Source organism: Danio rerio, chromosome 12 (genome assembly GCF_052040795.2).
Source record: "Danio rerio strain M-AB ecotype USA chromosome 12, GRCz13ab, whole genome shotgun sequence".
Taxonomy (NCBI): domain Eukaryota; kingdom Metazoa; phylum Chordata; class Actinopteri; order Cypriniformes; family Danionidae; genus Danio; species Danio rerio.
This window is the reverse complement of record NC_141032.1, coordinates 37,258,076-37,280,000: the sequence shown is the minus strand read 5'-3', so window position 1 is coordinate 37,280,000 and position 21,925 is coordinate 37,258,076. Positions and strand designations below refer to the sequence as shown.

The 21,925-nt window shown below is 35.4% G+C and overlaps 1 protein-coding gene across 19 annotated transcripts in view; it reads right to left on the bottom strand.

Moving 5' to 3' along the window:
- The window catches only part of slc38a10 (solute carrier family 38 member 10), a 59,366-nt gene that overhangs the window by 16,229 nt on the left and 21,212 nt on the right, over positions 1–21,925 (bottom strand). For all 19 annotated transcript variants that reach the window (XR_015504352.1, XR_015504346.1, XR_015504353.1 and 16 more), the window contains 5 exons: positions 19,052–19,154; positions 15,380–15,562; positions 13,538–13,649; positions 9,248–9,354; positions 3,816–3,978 (listed from right to left, as the gene is read on the bottom strand). Coding sequence is in view for 9 of the 19 variants with exons in the window: in XM_087276654.1 (XP_087132780.1) it covers positions 3,816–3,978; positions 9,248–9,354; positions 13,538–13,649; positions 15,380–15,562; positions 19,052–19,154 (668 nt within the window). In the remaining 10 variants the exon portion in view is untranslated. The remainder of the gene's footprint in view (positions 1–3,815; positions 3,979–9,247; positions 9,355–13,537; positions 13,650–15,379; positions 15,563–19,051; positions 19,155–21,925) is intronic.

Sequence of the window (21,925 nt, the reverse complement as noted above, 5' to 3'; positions counted from 1 at the left end):
GGCATCTCTGCTTTAAGCAATGGCTCATTGAACTTCTACACCATCTGACCTTATAAAAGTTCTGATGTACAGTAAGAGGTTGTACTGATATGTTTTTTCTCACTTGGCTACCTGTTTTAGACCACATAAAGAAGATGGACCCATCAGTTATTTTAGAATAGTAGAAACTTTCCTTGTTTTTTTTTTTTTCCTTTTCAATCCTTTTATAAAAGAGTAAAATATGTTTTACTTAATATTTTCAGTTATTTGTATTTTATGTTAATATTATTCATATATTTTTATAGAGCCTAAATTTATATGTGTGCCATGGGCGTTGTTTGTTTGTTGTGTAAAAAAAAAAAAGCTATTTGTATGCATGTTTCATAAATAACATGTTCAATAAAAACACTTTTAAGATAAAAAAAAAGTTTTACCGTTTAATAGAAATTGGGGACAAAAAAAATACAGGGGGGTTCAAATTAAACTGTATATAAAAAAATAAATAAATAAGAAGTGGGAGGGCTACAAATCCCTACAATCTTTAAAAGCAAGGTATGCATCTGCGATATTCTACATCTGCAAACGCACACCTCCACATGCCCGCGGGCCCCATGTTCCAGTCACTCGCGCACCGAGCCCCGCGTCTGCACACATCTGCCCTCACCAGCACGCCGTAAACAGGAAACAGGTGTGGAAGTGGGTGTCCGTTCGGTGATAAATGCCACTGTCAGTCAGCAGGAGGGAGTGAGAGGGAGAGGAAGGAGGAGTGGCAGAACACAAAACTAGAGGTAATGGTGGATGAAGTTGGTGGGACATTGGTCTTTTACGAGCCTCAATCCTGTATCGGCCTGTGTTGGAGGGAACGCTGACGTTTCTGCATCTGCCCCAGATTTTGGACTCCCATCTCCCTCCCCCTGACCGGAGCCATAACGGGAAAACGCCACCGGCCGTGTCACTGCTGCTCTGGGACAGCGACCGCTCAGGTTTGAAGGGCGTCATTCAGGTCACAGATTCAAAGAGACGCCTGCCACCGGAGCTCATGCTTTCATTATAACTAGCTTTTCTTTCTTTTTTTAATAAACTTTATTTATTTAACGAGTGAATCGCGTTTGTTGTATACAAACGTGCCATTTCTGCTTTTCTTTTTTCTTGAATCACTTTTATGAACATAAATGAACATTTAACCCCCCATATAACATATGAATGAGTGAACAGGCAAAAATCAATTGAAAAAAATGCACCTCTTTAATGATTATATTGACCATATAAAGTATCGCTCTACTGACATTTAATTTTTATCTTTTTTTGCTTAATTTATCCTTTTCTCTTTTCTAATCTTGATTTGTATATATTAATTACTACTATTATTATTTATCTTTTCACTCACTTTGCAAAGTGTCTAGATGTATTTATATATACTAATTTTTATGATTGTTTCTCTTTTCATTTATGCATTTATTTATATTATCATTGTCGTTATTATTAATATTATTACTATTATTGTTATTATTGTAGTTGTTGTTGTTACCATGTCTCTACAATAGGGTTGGGTAACGTTTGGGGTTATTTCGATACTAGTGCTAAATCAATACTTTTAAACGGTACCTGTGACAAAACAGTGTCTGAATCGATACTTTTGAGCTACAAAATTATGGTGTAAGTCTCTTTTATTTTTTTAACATCATTTATTCAACCAAAAAAAAAAAAAAGTAATCTTTTTAATTGAACAATATAATAAAAATTTAAAGTATACAGTTAAAGTCAGAATTATTAGCCCCCTCACCCTCTCCTTTGATTTTTTTTCTATTTCAAATATTTCTCTAATTATGTTTAACAGAGCAAAGACATGTATGTCTGATAATGTTTTCTTCAGTTTTTAATTAAAAAAAAACATTTTAAGGTCAAAATTGCTGGCCCCTTAAAGCTATATTTTTCGACTGCCTACAGAACAAACCATCATTATACAATGACTTGCCTAATTACCCTAACTTGCCTGGTTAACCTAATTAACCTAGTTAAGCCTTTAAATGTCACTTTAAGCTGTATAGAAGTGTCTTGAAAAATATCTAGTCAAATATTATTTACTGTCATCATGGCAAAGATAAAATAAATCAGTTATTAGAAATGAGTTATTAAAACTATTATGTTTGGAAATGTGTTTAAAAAAATCTTCTCTTCGTTAATAAGAAAGTGGGGAAAAATAAACAGGGGGCTAATAATTCTGAGTTCAACTGTACATCAATTCATAATTTATATAGTTATATAAGATTATTATATTATTTATATAAGATTTGTATTATGCAAATAACATTACATTATCTTACTACTAACCTGGTAAAAGGCTTTCAGCAAAATCAGGGAACACCTTTTTTCTAGGGTTGAGGGTTTACATGGACATCAGTAATCAAATTATTTGCTTCAATCTGAATAAGACAATAATATGATAAGATGTTTACATGATAAGATGTTTACATGAGCTGCTTTTTGAATGTTCTATTCATGATCCCGTTTTACATGTTAGAATACACTGATTAACGTCATTGCGTCAATGTGCTATCCACGTTTCCTCCGGAGTTTCATGTATTTTTGGGTGTTTCATTATTAATTTTTCAACTTTACCTGCAGTTCGGCAGTTTCTCTTTTTATTTAGGAACATATTGTTCATGCCCCATGACAAACTGAGGTATTGGATGAGAATATGAAGTAAGGACTGGTGGAAGAGTGTTGTTTTAATGGAGTTTGATACCGCACGCCGAACGGAAAGAAAAAACCTCTACATTTCCAGACGCAGGTGTCTGTGGCGTTTTAAGGTAATCAAAAACCACTGTTTACATGTTTACGCTGTAGACTCTTAAGCAGAGTATTGTCTTAATCATATTAAAATCGGAGAATTGGTGTCCTTGTAAACGTACTTTGTGAAAGTGCCAGATGATGTTGCAAGCTGTCGAAGACATTCCTTACATTCCTCTGCTTTTAAGTTGATTCCATGAGCCTTCAAATGTTTCATAAGATTGACGTGCATCCCCTTACACGCAATTTTTGTAAAGCATCTGCTTCACGTAGTTTGTAAAAACCTTGCTTGTAAAATATAGCCATACTTTAGAATTCTTAGTTTAAGCAAATTTGCAGAACGCAATCATGTGTCTTGATGAATATGAAGGGAGTCGCTCATCGAATGCGCTGTACTGCGCGCGCTACCAATGTGCATGCATTCCCTAATCAACAAGAACAATCGCCTAACATCAGTATCCGTATCCCTCAAAGGTGTTTAAAACTAAATGTTTAGAGATGGTGTGACACAACACGTACCTATGTGTGCCTTTGAAGCTCCCCTTAATGCTTTTTACATCCTTCTCGCAGCACCAAGGGTACTGAAATTAGGCACTGAAATTCATATACTGATTCGGTCTGGTGCATTCCGGTTACATTGGTTACCGGTGCCATTGTGGTACCCACTCTACTCTCCAAACATCTGTATTTTCAGACTGAAGTAACTGACAACTTGGAAAATATTGTAAGGTCTATTCTTGATAAGGGCTGTGGGGCTTGTGAAGGTGTATACTTGAAAAATAATAAAAAATTCTCAAACAAATTAATAAAAATAACAACAACAATGGCAAAGTACCTAAAATAAGTAAATAAATGAATAAACAAATAAAAAACAGCGCAATTAACAATAGTGTGCTTATGTTGATCATTCTAGTTGAGGAGTAGCTAGATAAATAAGGATAACAGCTACCTACTTCTTGGCTATTGTGATTTTGGTTTTGCTGAATTGTCTCTGGGTCTTCTTTTTTGTGCTATATTTTAGATGTACATATGATGAATAAATGTACCTGGAACTTTAGGTAATTCGGGGGCGATGATGTTGGGAAGCTTGTTCTCGGTTTTTGCAGGGACATCCTGAGCGGGGGTTATTTTTGCCGGCTCGTTGGAGGAAATGGACATTGTGGTGGCAGTGCTGATGAGCAGGATCCCCAGACCGACCCACAGAACCAGCTTAAAACACAGAGAGAGATAAAGAGGAAATGTAGAAAGTTAATGTGTCCAGTTTAGCCCTTGAAAATACTTTAGATATCAAAAGTGTGACTTTAACGTTTGGTAACACTTTAATTTAGGTCTCAATTCACGGTATTAACAAACCATTAACTAGCACTGCTACCTTAAAAAACTACTAATTAGCTGTTTATTAATAGGTAGTGAGGAGGAAGTTGGGTTTAGGTTTTGGGTAGGACTAGGGATGCAGATTAAAATCATACTTATAACTTTATAACTTATTCCTGTATCCTGTACTTGCTGCTATTGCACTGCTGGTTAGACCTAAACTGCATTTCGTTGCATTGTACTTGTACATGTGTAATGACAATAAAGTTGAATCTAATCTAATCTAATCTACTTTATAGTTACTAATGAACAGTTAATATCTCAAAATAGGCAGGTAATAATCCAGTAGTTAAAAGCATGAATTGTGACCTAAACTGAAGTGTTTCTAATACTTGCATTTAAATATAAAAGACTCATATCATAATTTAAATAATTTCAAACAAATGCAGACAAGGACTCAAATGCACCATGCAAAGTGCTCCATGTGTTTTCCCATTTCTGCATTTAAAGTCACTTTAATATTTTGTTGGCATAACTGTCCCCTTTTCATGGTTAAAAATAAAAGTGTTGTGCACAAATTCTGTTGCAGTACAAGGGGAAGAATGTAAAGGAGGAAGATATATCACTTATAATGTGTAAGTGCCTGCAAGATATTAAATATACAATACAAACAGATAATTAGAGCTTTTAAGTTAAAGGGATAGTACACCCAAAATTAATTATTTACCCTTTTTTCAAACTTTTGAGTTTCTTTCTTCCTTTGAAAACTAAAGAAGATACTTTGAAGAAAGCTGAAAACCTGTACCAGTGACTCTTATAGTGGAAGTCGATTTTTTATAGGTTTTAAGTTTTCAAAATAATTTATTTTGTGTACTGTGACACAAGTGAAAAGTAAATTATAATAACAACATTTTCAAATTCATTTGTCAAACTAAACACCTCACCAAAAAAAATAAAATAAAATGTTGTTACAGCTGTTACCTGACATTTGTGAAATTACTACCCACTGCAAGACCCACAGTGATATTATACTAAATTAAATAAAACTATATTAAAGGAGTGGCCAGAGTGTATTCTTAAGGCTTGGTTGTGTTTATGGGGTGCAAAGCAATGTGTGTTCATGCTTCATTTGTAAAAAAAAAAAAAAAAAAAAAATTTCTAGACTGAGTCCAGACAGCCTATAACAAGCTGTCTGTATAAACACACACACACACACACACACACACACACACACACAAACACACACAAGCACCAAGCAAGTGAGACACACACACACACACACGCGCGCGCGCGCACACACACACACACACGCACGCGCACGCACACACGCGCACACACGCGCACACACGCGTGCTCATTCGCTCGGGAGTCAGAAGCAATACTGTTAGACCGCCTGCTCCCGTCCAAAATTACACCAGTTCCCGACTGCTCCCGCGCTTTGTTTGGAAATATATTCCCACACCGCAAGAAATCTGGTCGGACCTCTAGCGTCATGCCTCTACTAGCAAACGCTTTGCCTCTGCTGTGCCAATACTCTCAGTCAGTTTAACTGTAAATGACCTTTGCCAAATGCTAGCTATATATTTTTATAATTCACTGTACCAGAATTAAAATTAAACCGTATGCACTTCTCTCTTTGTGTCGTGTCCTTTGGAAGCCCAAATTCAGAAACAAAACTAAATAGCAGTGTTTGGACAGCATTTTAGCTTTCTCTGCTATAACATTACAGAGCCTCTGGCCATGCCCCTTCGATGCGCAGAGTGTATGCGCATTAACTGAAGGGTTTATGACATCATTAACCCAGATGTATTTTTTGCAGTCTCCAAATTCGTTTGATCTAGCTTTGCTTAGCTAACTCTGTAAAAGGCAATGTCTCCTTTTGCATTGAACCTTGAGCGTCTTACATTCAGACATGTTGTTTATGGTCACACAGCTATAATACAAATCAACTAAAGATTAAAATATGATATCATAGTGGACCACCCCGTTAAATTAAATGGATTCATTTTTAAAAATGTATCATTTCAAACCAGTAAAAAACAGAATCACGATTTATTGGATTCTCTCTACTAAAAAACACTCAAAAAATATTTTTTGTTCAAACTACTTAATTAAAATGAGCTGAATCAACACAATCCTTGAGTTCTGTTTTGGACAACTTAATTGTTATTTGTTCAATCCGCTTACATTTATAAAAACTATCAATTTAACTTAACTGATTGTGTTGGAACAACATGCAGGATTTGTGTGGAAGCCAGAAAATTTTACAGTGTGGTTTACTTTTCAAAAGCATCAGTGCAAATCTAATTTTACATTGGTTTAAAATTCTGCACACACATTTAGCCAGCGTGTTGTTGGCATCCAGTCCTTAATGGTGCCCCAAAACACTGATGAAATCTATTAAATCAATGCCCCTGATCTGTGGGTATTCTGTGTGCACTGGTGGATCTGGACATGCTAGTCTAGTTGGCATGAGACAAAGCAGAGTGGCATCATCCACTCATGCCAACACAAACATCTGCTGCAATCGTTATGACAAGAAGCTCTTTTGGATTGCCCCTTTTCCCAATATCAGGAACACCACCCATCTGGGTTGACTCCAGTGTTTGGGAACTGACCCTGATGGGAAAAACACATAAGCACAGAAATGTGGCATAGGCTGGCACTAAAGAACTCGCAAACCACACAAAGCAAAAGAGGTAAGGAAGACATCAGCATTGTTGTTACACATCATCTAAGATGAGATCTCAGCTGCTTTGACTCTATTGTGAAAGAGCAAAGGCATCTGTAATTTGGGCAGGAGACGGAGGGGGCACAGCCCGAGGCATGGAGCCAGACAGTGCCAGTGCACACACTGTGGGTCACAGCAAGTCAAAGCACTTGCAGGATATCAAAATTAATGACAAACTCCATTACAAAGAGAGAAGAGCAGCTGCCTTTTCTCCAGCATGCACAATTCCAGACGACTCTTCGTATTCCAGCTCACATCATACATCAGACACGCTAAAAACTCTTGATGCTTTACTTTTTTTTTTGCTTTAAGGAGCATGAGCTATGAGTTTAAGCTATGAGCGACATGGTGGTTTATTGGTAAGCACCGTTGCCTCACAGCAAGCAGGTTGCTGGTTTGAGTCCGGGCTAGTTCTGTTAGCATTTCTGTGTGGAGTTTGCATGTTCTCCCCGTGTTGGTGTGGGTTTCCTCTGGGTGCTCCGGTTTCCCCCGCAAATCAAAACACATGCGCTATAGCTAAATTGAATAAACTAAATTGGCCGTAGTGCATGTGTGTGAATGAGTGTGTATGGGTGCTTCCATGGGTGTGAATGAGTTTAAGCTACACTGCAAGGGCTTATCATTAAGCCTTGTCCTTCAAGTATACAGGTCAAACACATATATATTGTAATGAAACTTGAAATAATGTATAACTTTATTTTTTATGATTTAGAATTTAGATATTTTGCTTATTTTTTAAATGGTTTGATTTTGTTGAATGAATTAAGCTATGGTTGGGGACTTTAATTATGACACTAAGATTATGGAGCCTATCAAATATATGACATGTATAGTAACAGACATAAAGCAAAGCACGCCAGGCATGGAACGCTAGGTGAAACACACCAACAAGGCACGGGTATACCGTTGATTCACGGATTCCCCATTTATGAGTTTTAACTCCTGGTTTAAGGGAAAATAAGGTCATTTAATTTATTTAATTTGTTTAAGATTAATGTTTGATTTTTGATGTTGGCTTAGTGTTTCAATTTTCAGGAGTCGCTTGTTTTCTCTCTAGTTCTTACAATGATTCAAGATGCTGTGTTGTGTAATGGTTCTATGGAATGTGCCACAATCACCAGCGATCTAATCCTTACAGATGGTAAACTCACAGAGATTGCACAGAATTACAAACCTGCTTGAAAATGTAATCCATACCTATTCCCTACCCATAAACCCACACATACCTGTAAATTATTTCCAAAAATCAGAGGGGAATAATAGCTGAATGACAATCTCGTAGCCTAACTGTAAGCCTAAGATTAACATAAACTGTAAACGTCTCCCTTAATTCTGATGTTAATCCAGGAACATGTCCTACTTGATGAAATCAGGTTGGTGTACATTATTACATATATAATACATATAGATGAATTACCAGGTTTGTAAACATTCAGGATGCGCGCATCGAAGTTGCAGAAAAAAAACAGTAGCGCTAGCATTTACAGCGAGGAAATGACATCCGATGTGGTACAGAGTTTGTTGTTGTATTAGAGATATGTTATATTGATTACATATTATATATATTATTTACATAATGCTTTCAGCGTATTATTACAGACTGTCACCTAGTGATAAGCACAGTTATTGGGCAAAATTGACGTTAAAGTGAGCGGTGTTCGTCTGACAGGTGCATTTGTGATAGCAGCCTCCCAATGGATAGTGGATAAGACGAAATGGCCAAGCCTCCAGCCTCAAATATACAATCTCATTGAAACTCCAAGCGATTTTACAAGAGAGAACTTACAGGCCTACAAGTCTTTGGATGCCTACAATTTTCTTCCGTGTAGACATGTGCAAGAAATAATGTTCCATGATTACCAGATTCAAAACTTTGTAGTGCTAAACACCCAGGTTCTGCCTAGCTAAATACAAGGAAAGAAGACAGAACTGTACAATGCCTGGGTAATCATCAACAAGCAAAACAACTGCATTCTGACAGCGAACTGCACCCTTACAGCAGGGTATGAACTTACATTTTTACATTTCATTCTGAGCATTCAGTGTCCGCAGTTTAATTAACCATATTTCACTGTTGCTAACTTGCTGAAATCATTGCTGGTCTTTTTTGGCAACCGGTTTGCGCGGTTGAACCTGTGTGACGTTGTGTGTGACATAGGTTGGTAATTACCCTATTACAAATCTGAATCATTCTCGTCTTAATTTTAAGCCTTCCTTCCCTAATCCAGCATTTAAATCAGGCTAACATTATTTTCCTTTCAAATACATCAACTTTTACAAGACGTGTGTTAATATTAAGCCCTTTTCATTGAAAGAACAGTTGAAACAGTTTAATTGTGAAATACTATAACTTAAAATGTTATTACCACCAATTGGATTTTTTAATATATTCATCAATACAATGCTTGGTAGCCAGGTGTTATTTGTATGTACCTGTGCGGTCCAGGCGTTCTTCATGATCTTCTTGTAGATGAGAGCTGGACAGATAAAGCAGATCAGACTGCCCATGGTGGCTCCGGTCAGACCCAGGATGGTCTCCACTATGACACACACACAAATATACAGTTATTTTTAAAGTTCTAATTGTTCTGTAATTAAAAATGTGTACATAAATGTGAGTGCACTCCATTAAGCTAAGGTCTTGATTAGTGGTTTTCTGGGTAGTTGTTAAATGCTATATGATTTTAGAAATAAACCTGTCACTACCTATGAATTCAAACAATAACATGATTAAAAATGCTAATGACTGAACAAATCCCTAACCTTAATTATGAGCTTACAGTATTTAGGCATACATGTATACATGAATATTACACTAATCCAATGAAGCAAAAATTTCTTCTTAATATCAATGTTAAAAACAGTTGTACTGTTTAATATTTGTGTGTAAACGGTTAAAAACTATTGTTTTTTGCAAGGTAAAATGAACAGCATTTGTCTTTACAGTCACGTTTTTTTTTTAACATTGTTAACTTTAAAGTTGTTACCACTTTAAAGTCGGCATGAAACAGAAGTTAAGAGCGTAATTTTTCCTCTATAGTGATGTACATTCAATTGAAACCTTCAATTTCTTTGAGAAAAAAGGACGGCCCTTAAATTCATTCTTTGAGAATGATTGGATCATTGGAAAATGGAGTTGCTAACAAAATGGAGGAAAATTGGAATGCCAGTTTGGTCTGTTTTTTCTGGAGGATGTGCACTGCAATCACCTTCTGCTGCAGAATGTTTTGAGATGCCAGATGATGACGAGAACAAGGAGGCTAAATATTTCAAACTGCATCATATCATATTCATTCAAACCACTGCTTGAAACGAGACACGTGCTGATAGCTCCATCCTTAAAGCATTCCATGTGACTTAAAGTCTCTGTGACTGGCGGTTCACATTGACTTTTAAGACAATGGCAATCTAAAGAAGGATGGATTCTGATTATCTGTTAATATTTTTATCAGCTGTTTTGAAAATCATTCATCAACTGTTGTGAAAATGACTCAAGCATTGTTATAGATGTGGTGGAGACTTTAGAACTGTTTTTAAGATGTCACTGTGTTGGTGTGAACAAGATTTGCACAGCTTTAGGTGGCTAATTGCTGTAACACAAACCAAAATACAACAGCAAGCTGATCCAAGAGCAGAAATCCATTCCCACCAGCACTATATTCAGACCCAGCGTGAGGAGGCAGTTTAAACCGGAAAAAAATGGCAGAGGCAATCTACACCATCTCATCTCCTGAATCACCACATCCATCCTCTATCAGTCTTTCTCCCCAGACTGCTCCATCACACACTCCCCCCACATCCCTCTATCTGCCTCCTACCATCCTTCCTCCGTGCTGCCCTTGTGTTGCAAGGCTGGGCATTGGGCCCAGGGGGTGTTTTTCATCCTGAGAGCAGCCATATTGTTTTACTCAAATTTATGCCCCGCAGTGTCTGCTTCCCTATGGTTGGATTTGTGGCCACGAGGACACGCCGGTGGCCAGTGGAGCCGTCATGGAGGACAGAGCTATGCCTTTCCCCCCATTCAATCGTCTCACCTTCCCTTCTCTATTAGTCTAATTGGGCCCGCTGAGCCAAATGGAGCCCACGCCAGCAACAGCCAATCTCCATGAAGAATGAATAAAACATGGCCCACCCCACCATCTCCTAAAACACACGTCTCTATCATCCCGTTCCGCTGATAATGAATGGATGGTATAGTGAGAGGAAAGGAAAGGAGTGATTGACGGAGAGATATTTTAAATGGGGGAGATGAAGTGGGGTGTGACGTCATACTGTTATTAGGGAAAGTGAAACTGTAACGGATAGGTCTCCCAAAAATTACATTTCTGTCACCATTTCTCACTCTCACTCCCATTTTATATTCTTTCTTTAGATGAACACAAATAGAAGACATTCGAAGGAATGTTGGAAACAGGTAACCATTGGTTTCCATAATCTATTTTATTTTCTTACTATACAGCAGAGAATATAAGTAATGAACACCTTTTTAAACATTTTTTCTCAATTTTTCACATATTTCTAAAGGTGCTGTTGACTTAAAATTTTCCCTGGATGTTGGTAACAATAAAATAAAATCCATATATGCAAATAAAACAAATCTAATAAGTTTGCAAATTAAGTTATACGTGATAAAATTAAATGATGCAGGGAAAAAGTATTGAACACATAAAGAAAGGAAGGTGTAGAAAGGCAGTGAAAACCCAGACAGCAGCTGAAATCTCTTAGTAGTTTTTCAGCAACCCTCTGCCCTTCATCGTTGTAAATGAATATTAGCTGCTTCAGTCCAACATCAATATTATCGGGATGATATAGATGAAACCAGGGTGGACGTTTCAGTAAGATAATGATCTAAAACACAGCCAAGGAAACTCTCAAATGCTTTCAGAGAAAGAAAATCAAGCTGTAGAATGGCCCAGCCAATCCCTTGACTTAAATCCAATTTAAGATACAAATCAAGATTGGATTTGATAGGCGAGACCCACAGGGGTTTAACCGAAATCTGGTTTATTTCCATAACATAGAAAAGTTTATACTAAAGAAATACTATTCCCAGGAAAAAACATGACATGTTCAATATTTATTTCTCTCGCTGTAGATGTTAATGGCTTCTGATTTACAATATTCTTTAAAACATTTTCTTTTATGTCAAAAGAGAAAAAAAGAAAATTATGAAGCTTTTGAACCATTTGAGAATGAGCAAATAGTGAGTAAATTTACATTTTGAGGTTAACTATTACTTTAATTCTAACTGCCAGGAGTCGTTTTATACAAACATTTTCCCCATGCACATAACTACTGTTTTAAAATGACTAAAAATATGTCTGCGTGACATTGGAAAAATCTGATATTGACATTTTTTTTTTGCACTAAATATAGCGATATGAATACAGTTTCACAAGATAGTTTAGCAGCTCTATTTGATGGTTTTCTAGGGCATCAAACAGGATTCAGGTACAGAAATTGAATGATCACAATGCAAAAAATGCTTCTCTTACTTTGCTTTGTCTTGTTTCGAGCCCAAATATAAAAAAAGTCTTAGATTAGGTAACAAAAATTGTTTTGTTTTTAACTTCAAAAGAAATTAGTGAAAATTAAGAAAGACAAGCAAAAATATTTGCCAATGTGGTAAATAAAATACTCGTTTTCGCTTTCAAGATGTGCATATGGCGATATCAATATTGATGCTGAATCAAAATATTACGCAACATTGAATATACTGAACATCGATATATTAAACATACTATTTCATTGTAATATTTCACTGTCTTCATAAAAAAGTGTCTGGAGTCATGAAACGATTGTCTAGTCATTAACTATATATTTTCAAGGCTTTTTTATGTAGGCTACACTAGTTGTGTAATTCATTTTTCATAATAGTCAATTCTGAGCTGATGGCATGAATTTGCAGTGAATGCATATTTGGGTAGTTTAATTGCAATACAACTTGATCATACATTTAGTTAACCAATAGTATTAAACTACTTTCACTGTAAAAATGCAATTCATTCATGCTGTACCAACACAAATTGATTAAGTTAACAAATTTAAGGGGATTGAACATAAAACAGTTAATTTGTCCCCCCAAAAAACTCAAGAATTATGTTGTTTCAGTTAGTTTTAAATTAGTTTGAACAAGCAGCAAAAAAGATTTGAGTGTAGCAATGTACAATGTTAAAACATTGAAATTACAGCGGTAAAATCCAAGCATTATATTGAGAATAATGCTAAGCATTTTTTATTTAATGCCATGTCAGCAACCAAAGCTATTTTCATCGCAAGAACATTTCAATAAATAAAATTTAATAAATAAATTTGAATTTTATATTTGTAGTTTAAAATGTTTGTAGTTCAAAAACAAACAAATGAATACATAAAGTAAATAAGACTTAGTGCTAATGCATGATAAAAAGCCCTTAAGAGAGATGATTTCATTAAAAAAGTCTTCTAGAAGGCTTTAGGACATTCCAGTAAAATATGTTTTTCTTATATAGAGAGTACATTTGACACTTTGGCTCTTATAAGAACAAATACAATGTTTTTTATCAGATTTTATCTCATTTAAATAACTAATTAAATAAATAAATACACCAGAAAACTGTAAATAAACCCTGTTTAAATAAAGTCAATGACTGAGAGATTAGCATGCTTTAGTGAAAATTTGTTAAGTACTTTTGAAAAACTGCCATGAGTGACATTTATGGTTGTAGTGTTAAACAGACGTACCATTAGGAATGAGGATGCCAACAAACATGGTGCCAAAAACGATGCACAGAGTGATGCTCTTGAAGCGAAGGGGTGGCATATACCCTCCTGCGGCAAAAGTGCCATCTTTTTGCTAAAAAAAGAAAAGACAAACCTGTTATTTGATTCCAGGCTACATAGATGTACAAGGCTACAAGCTTCTGAACAAGTGAAATGCATGTAAGGCTATTGGCTTTGGCATGCAGGCTTCATAAACCCCCCTCCGCTCTGTTGTCAAAATGCCAGATTTAACGACAGCATAAAACCCTTCGTCCGACCGCGAATCCAGCCGTGATTTGAGCTGATTCAGCGTGGCAGCAGTGGAGAGACAGCGAGCCAATGTCTTGGCTGCTTTATGGAGGAGATCTGGACCTGTTCTCATCAATCCAGCTCCTTTTATTTGCTCCTGAATTTAGCCTGCTGTCCGCGGAGGCTGGATCTTTGGCGGAAGGAGACTTTGGTTCTCAAGGGATCCATACTGAGGGACTGAGCTGGCAAATGCATGCTGACTGAGACCAGACTTGGGGTCTGACATCAGTGCTGTGTAAATCTGCTAGACTCAATGAAGTCTTTATTGAGTCCATTAAATATAGCAAAACACATCTGCAGCTGGTGCAGTTTATGCACATCAGGAAGAAGGAGACACCTGAGTTTGTCCAGACGGCGCAAGGTAAAGGATGTCAAACAAGGGCCAAAAACTGTGTTTTTATATATATATATATATATATATATTTATATAGAGTTGAAGTCAGAATTATTAGCCCCCTATTTATTTTTCCCCCAATTTCTGTTTAACGAAGAGAAGATTTTTTTCAACACATTTCTAAACTTAATAGTTTTAATAACTCATTTCTATTAACTGATTTATTTTATCTTTGCTATGATGACAGTAAATAATATTTGACTTGATATTTTTTAAGACACTTTTATACAGCTTAAAGTGACATTTAAAAGCTTAACTAGGTTAATTGGGTTAACTAGGCAGGTTAGGATAATTAGGTAAGTTATTGTATAATGATGGTTTGTTCTGTAGACCATTTGGCCTTAAAATCGTTTTTAAAAAATTAAAAACTGCTTTTATTCTAGTTGAGAAAAAAAAACAATTAAGACTTTCTCTAGAAGACAAAAATATTATCAGATATACTGTGAAAATTTCCTTGCTCTGTTCATCATTTGGGAAATAATTAAAAAAGAAGAAAATTCAAAGAGGGCCAATCATTCAGACTTCAACCGTAAATGCAATGCAGGGTTGAACTCATGTCACTGCTGATTTGTCCATCAAAAAACATTTTACAGTGCCATTTCAAAATAGGTCGGTTCAACTCTGCATTGTTAAAAAAAGTGGCACATAAAATAAAATCAGAAGGCAAAGCAACCAATGAAGTGCTGGAGCTAGAAAACTCAAGAGGTCACAATTAGGTTTAGTGCAAGTTTCGTGAGAAATAGAACAAACCATCATTATACTGTACAATAACTTGCTTAATTACCCTAACCTGCCTAGTTACCCAAATTAACCTTAAGCCTTTAAATGTCACTTTAAGCTGTATAGAAGTGTCTTGAAAAATGTCTATTTAAATATTATTTACTGTCATCATGGCAAAGATAAAATAAATCAGTTATTAGAAATGAGTTATTAAAACTATTATGTTTAAAAATGTGTTGAAAAAATCTCTCAGTTAAACAGAAATTGGGGGAAAAAAATAAACGGGGGCTAGTAAGTCTGACTTCAACTGAATATACAAGAGTGTCTGTTCGAAGTAAACATTTCAAGGGGTCGATGATGGCATCAAATAAAAAAAAACACTGTCTTTGTCAGAGTGTTACCTGCTGCTCGAATAGCATGGTGTTGATGGCCTGTCTGCAAGGCAGGATCATCATGGGAAAGCCCACAGCCACAGACATCATAAAGCCCACACGGATCATTTCCGTCACCAGGTTAGATGGAAAGTTCATCAGTACGTTCCCAGCGATGTTATCTGTGAAGCTCACATAACCGAAGAACCCCACCTGGAGGAATACAGCACAAAGTATAGTTAAGCATTGTCGTCTTCAAATTGTCACAATGGACAAATTTGTGTAATGCTAAAAATATTTAAAATAAAAACAGCATTCAAAACATCTGTGCAAGGACAATATAAGACAGATGATTGTTCAGTTAAACTCAAGAGAACTGTTTTTGGACAATTGTTTTTTAGTCATAGCAGTCGGAATATGGAATAAAATACCAATGCATATTGGAGTGAGTACCACTTTAAATATTTTTAAAACTGTGCTTAAAATTTGGCTTGAACAAAATCAAATATGCAACTAGTAATCTGATTTCATTTTATTGACTATGATGTACTGTATGTACTGTACTGTAAGTGTACACTACCGGTCAAAAGTTTGGGGTCAGTTTTTTTATGTTTTATTTTTAAAGAAAATGATTCTGGTGGCATTTATTAAACATATGAAAAAAAATTCTTTGTTAAATATTTATAAACATTTCTAATCACTGCTTTCTTATTGTATGTAGTTAAAAATGAAATGATTACTGCAGTCATTATTGTTTTTATTACTATTACAATATTAATATTATTATTTATAATAATAATAAACTTAATAAAAATAATAAAATGAAAATAATAATTATAATAATAATTAATATTAGAGTGATTTCTGAAGGATCATGTGACTCTGAAGACTGGCGTAATGAAGCGGAAAATAGCAATAACATTTAACCATTTTATAATTTGTACTGTTCTTTTGATTAAATAAATGCAGCTTTGGTTAACAGGTTAAACTTATTTTAAAACATTTAAAAATTCCATATACCCCAAACTTTTGACTGTAGGATTGTAGGATTATTGTAGGATTATTCTTTTTTTTAAATATATATATTGTTAAAATTGTTACAACTTCCTGCCCGAGGACTACAGACATATAGCTTTATAGCTAACCCTGACACAACATTTCATGTTGTACATTGTCACTAAATAAATAAATAAATCAAAATCTGTAGTGCAATGCATTTTAATTAATTAATTTTGTTATTTATTTATATTTTTAATGGGCTAGAATACCAGGCTTTGAGCGGATCATAAAAGCAACAGTTCAATATTTTTGAAAGCAAAAAAAATATTTGTTTAAAGAAGAAAAGATAATTATTATATTACATTTTATTAAATAAAAACAATGAAACAGTGAATCGTCTTGTGAAAAATTCTAGCACAGTACAAATGTTTAAAGATATTCATATTCATTTATTTAATATACTTTTAATTAAAACAACAAATCTAAAATTATTTTTGTCACTAGAAATAAAAATATTACATTTGAACTAATTTAAAGTAACTGAAGAGGCATTAAAAAGCTTATATAAATGCACAACAATTAGCAAAAATATAACTACATTTAAAACAAAAACAGAATATATAACAAAAAAAATTTAATTCATTAAAAACTATACATTCACTGTAAAAATGTATGACTAACACGACAAATGTTTTTATGCTACTTCATTTTAATAAGGTCATTTTAATCAGGTTTCAGGTTCATACACAGTTTAACTTAATATTTAAAAAAAAATTAAAAGAACAATATTTTTATCTTACAGTTACTTTTTGTACAATCTATATTTAAAAAAACTCACATTCACTTTCCTATTTGATACTTGGCATGTCAGAGCAAATCTGTAATCTCATACGGGGTCACTTGATCCTGCTTGAAATGATCAGGACAAATACGTCTTATGACAATATACAGAAGCAGCCCAACAGAGATCTGTGTCTCTTTGATGACCTCACAACACCTCCTGACTGTGCAATGATATTGTTTTTACGTGATAAAAAAACAAACAAAAAAAACAGAGAGATGCTTTTTCAAAGGTCTTTAAGCCTTTCGGCCCCCTGAAGGCCCTCTCAACAGAGAAACAAAGCAGTGCCTTCCCTCTCCGACCTCGCTGGCCTTGATCTCTCCGCTGAGGAAAAGGTTCCCTTCAGTAGATACAGCAGGCAAAAAGTCCTTGAGTCCTGCCACAAAAAAAACTCCCACTCTATTCTATCTACAAACCTTCCCCTGAATCAAATCGGCTTTTGTTCAAAGCAAAAAGATGATGAAATATAAAAGTGGAATACAAAGAACACTGTGGAGAACGAACGAGCAATATTATCTCTCAAGGTAATGTTTATACTTCAGCTTTCACGGGAGAGAATAGGGACCAGAAACATTCTGACGATGTCTTAAAACACATTCCTCACAAAACGGCCCTGAAAATATTTATGAAGGAATAAAAGGGCCACGCGTTTGATGTTGATGGAGCGTGTCAGTGTTTGTGGGTTATGGAAGAACGTGCCCCGTCGTCTGTTTCTACAAGATCCAAGTGGGAATCAGGAGGACGTTCTGCCACCCACAGCAGGGGAAGGCCAGTCACCTGTGGGGCCGGATATGGATCTAAGAGCAGGAACGTGAGCAGACAGTAACTCTGACATCCTTGAATCTGCATTTCTTTTCCAGTATCTGAGGCCACAGGCTCATGGGGGCCAAAAAGGACAGAGCAGGGGTGCAAATGACTTAAAATGCTTTTACACACTCTCTACATTTGGTATAAACAAGATATATACATTTGAAGTCAGAATTGTTAGCCCCCCTTTGAATTTCTTTCTTTTTTAAATATTTCCCTAATTATGTTTAACAGAGCAAGGACATTTTCACAGTATGCCTTTTAACTTTTTAAGGGACTTTTTAAGACCCTTTTATAACCACTATGAATGAGATTTTAGACTTATACGGGGCTAAAGATGAAGGATTTTCAGTAATAGCCTGGTTTAACTGATGGAATTGAAAAAAAAACAAAAGCAATTATTAATTAACCACATGTTTTTAATGTGTAAAAACAAGAAAACTCTAATTGTATGGATTTTTTTGTTCAACATGATGCTTATTTTCAATGACAAGTTAACATTGTTTAAAGTATATTATTTATGAAGAAAACTACACAAATCAATAAAATACAGTTAAAGTCTGAATTATTAGCCCCCTTTGAACGGAGCAGCAGGGTTTTAAAATGAAAATGACCTCTTCAGCATTTCCAAAACGCTCCATTTTCAGCACTCGAAAACTCTGGCTTAGTATCGACGAATGGCGTAACCATATCAAAACTTATGCGTTTTCAAACTAAAACTTATTAGTGTAAACGGGGCCTCAGTCTGCTAGTTCTTGGAGATGCTGGGGAATTACTTTTTCAGTTAATAACACTTCGGTTTGTGTATTCTGTAAGTGACGCTAAAAAAATAAGATAATCAGTACTCACAGCAAAAAAAGGACAACAAATTTGTGTAATACATTTTTTATGCTATTTTTTTCCCTTATAGACAAATTTAGAAGACACTTATGATCAACAAACGATCTTTTAAGTACATTTACTGCAACTGAAAAGTTAAAACACAAAAATTGGCTAATGTTTTACTCTTAAAAAGCTGCTTACTATCTAGTTTATGAACAATCTTACACACTTACTGTGATGTAAAAGGTGGTGACCACATTGAGAGAGGAGGTGAATATTGTGCTCATTCTCTTCACTGATGGCTCATCCAGGCTGTCATAAGTGGGCAACACTTGCCTAAAAAACAAAAAAAACTTCTCATATACATCAGGCTCTAGATGTAAGTTCTTTTAAGTGAGTCAATGCAATTAAAGTCTATGACATACTAATATTGGTGACACTTTATTTTGATGGTCCATTTGAGTATTACTAGACTGTCTGCTTAATATCTGCTGATACTGCTCCTTCAACAGACATTTAACTGACTATAAGAAACTTTGCAAGTACATATCAACTTACACTAACCCTAATCCCAACCCCAACCCAACAGTCTACTTATAATCTAATGAGAATTAGTTGGCATGTAGATGCAATGTAACCTAAATTGCAACAAACGGGCCTTCAAAATAAAGTGTGAGCCTATAATTTAACAACAAAAATGTACAGTTGTGCTTGAGCATATCTAGGTTTAAACAGTTATATGAGATCTTTAACACATGTTTATGTGCCATAAAGATTTGTAAATCTTTTTTCAGCATTTACAATTGTAGAAATATTTGGTCTGAGGTCACCATTATTGGTAAAATTATTTACTAAGCAAGCCAATTTGTCATGAACTGATGTCATAAGCTAAAAGTTGTTAACAGATTGACATCAGGTTTTAATTGACAGTCAGAAAGGAGAAATTCTTTCATTGACCCAGAAATATCCCAATCCTAAAAGACAGATCATTATAACAGATGCACAATGTGAAATGTCAGATTTATGGCAACTTTATGACGAAATATAACATTATGTGAAATCTCATTTATAAGTAACCCAATCTGAACAGTCGCAGTATAATCATTACTTAGCATAAGGACATACTGAGCTGTGCATTTGAGCTCTAGAGACACAAACATGCAAGAGAGCAAGAGAAGCAGGAATTTAATATAGAAAGGCCATCACTCATTTCAGACATACAAGAGACAAAATGGTGGGAGGGTGGGAAGGAGGGAGAGCCGAACTGGATGAAACGAGCACTGATAAAGGGTTCAGTATCACTGAGAAACAAAAAACAGCTACAAAAAGAGCAGACAAAAAAAAAAAAAAAAAAAAAGAATCTATGTCTGTCATCAGGACAACCAATAAAACCAGACGCCAGCAAAACATTAAATGGGGAATTTACAACGGCTATATATTAGCGACAAGTGCTAGTCAGACTTTAGCATGTTATAAAATTTCCTGGCAGTATAGGCTTTTGTTTGGGCTCTCTAGCTCTCAGCCCACTCACAGCTCTCGTAGACACAGTCAGAGCCCATTCCTGCTTTTATTGGGATATACAGTACCACGTTCTGGGCTTTTTAAGCCAACGCCTGATCTCACACCAAAGGCCAGTCTGTCTCGTAGCTGGAAACCCATTCCCAATAAAAACCAAAGCAGGGGGAGAGAGAGAGAAAGAGAGAGAGACGTCTGTGTACTTAAACATTTTACGTGTGTTTATTTTTTCTTTTTTTCTTTTTCAAACATTCATTTAGAAAATTTCATTTAAAATGTAAAAATATCAAATTAAATACCACTACTGTTATTTCCAAAATGAGGCCAAAATACACTTCATTATAAATGTACACATAGACATCACAAATATGCAGTGAAATTTCAGGTAAAATACGTCTCCTCCTTTGCCGTCCAAAGCCACACCTCCTAAAATCGCGAACGTGCACTTTAAAGATGACAGAGACCCACTAGATTGTCATTTGCCAGTTAAAAAAACTTTATAGCACTTTATACTACAATTCCTAACAAAAAACTATCTATATAGCATGTTTTCAGTTGTGTAGTTACCAAGGAAAACTTGTCATAATGTGCAATATTTCATGCATGCAAGGATCACTGGACTCATTCTCTCACGTGCTTTGTCCTAAAGCCACTACTGTATGCTTAGAGGTTGGCCAGTGGGGTGCAGGAATTACACTTATCGCCAAACTTCCATGCTATTTCAGACCGAATATTCAAAGTAGCATTGTAAACGATATAGGGAGTGTGTCACAGGTTGTCATTGTTCAAAAATGAATATAAATATATAATGAATATAAAACTTCACCTCAGTAAAGCAGGCCAGGCGGAATAGCGCTATTTGCTTCGGCTTTGTTATTAAACTAAATATAAATCTACATTATCAATGCTGTAAAAGGTCCTTTATGAAACTGAAAATAGTCACATCAATCTTTCACTGAAAGATTTCAGTGGCTGAACAACACTTCTGTGCATGTAACCCATTCGTAAGAACAAACTCTACAACAGCTTTGCCAGACTATAATAGTTTTGAAACATAACATTACCTGTCTAAAAGAAATCCTTCAGCCATGGTGTCGTCCTTCCTCCAGCGTCCAAAACTAATTCCAATACTGATTCAGGATTTTAAAAAGTTTTGATTCAGCATTTGTTTTTAAAATCGCTGTCACTTGTGTCCACGTGATCGCAGCGTGCGTGCACACACATCGGCGGATCTGCGTGAACAGAGGTGCGCAGATGTACAAATCTACATCTGTTGACAGGCAGTTTGGGCTACTTATCAGAATTATGGGAATTATGGGAATTATTTGCTCGACAATGTTTAATTGGATGAACATTTTTCAGTCTTATGCCTTACCCACCAAAATAAATTACCTATATTCACTAAAAAATATATAAAAATATTCATTTTCAAAATGGGATGTACTCAATTATGCTGAGCACTGAAAGTATAAACAGCAATAATGTGCGGTCTAGCCAATGTTTGGATTTAAGTGAGAAAATACTTAATAGTCTAAGATTGGATATTTAAAGCAATGATTCCAATGTTACTGTCATCAATTATTCCGATGGAG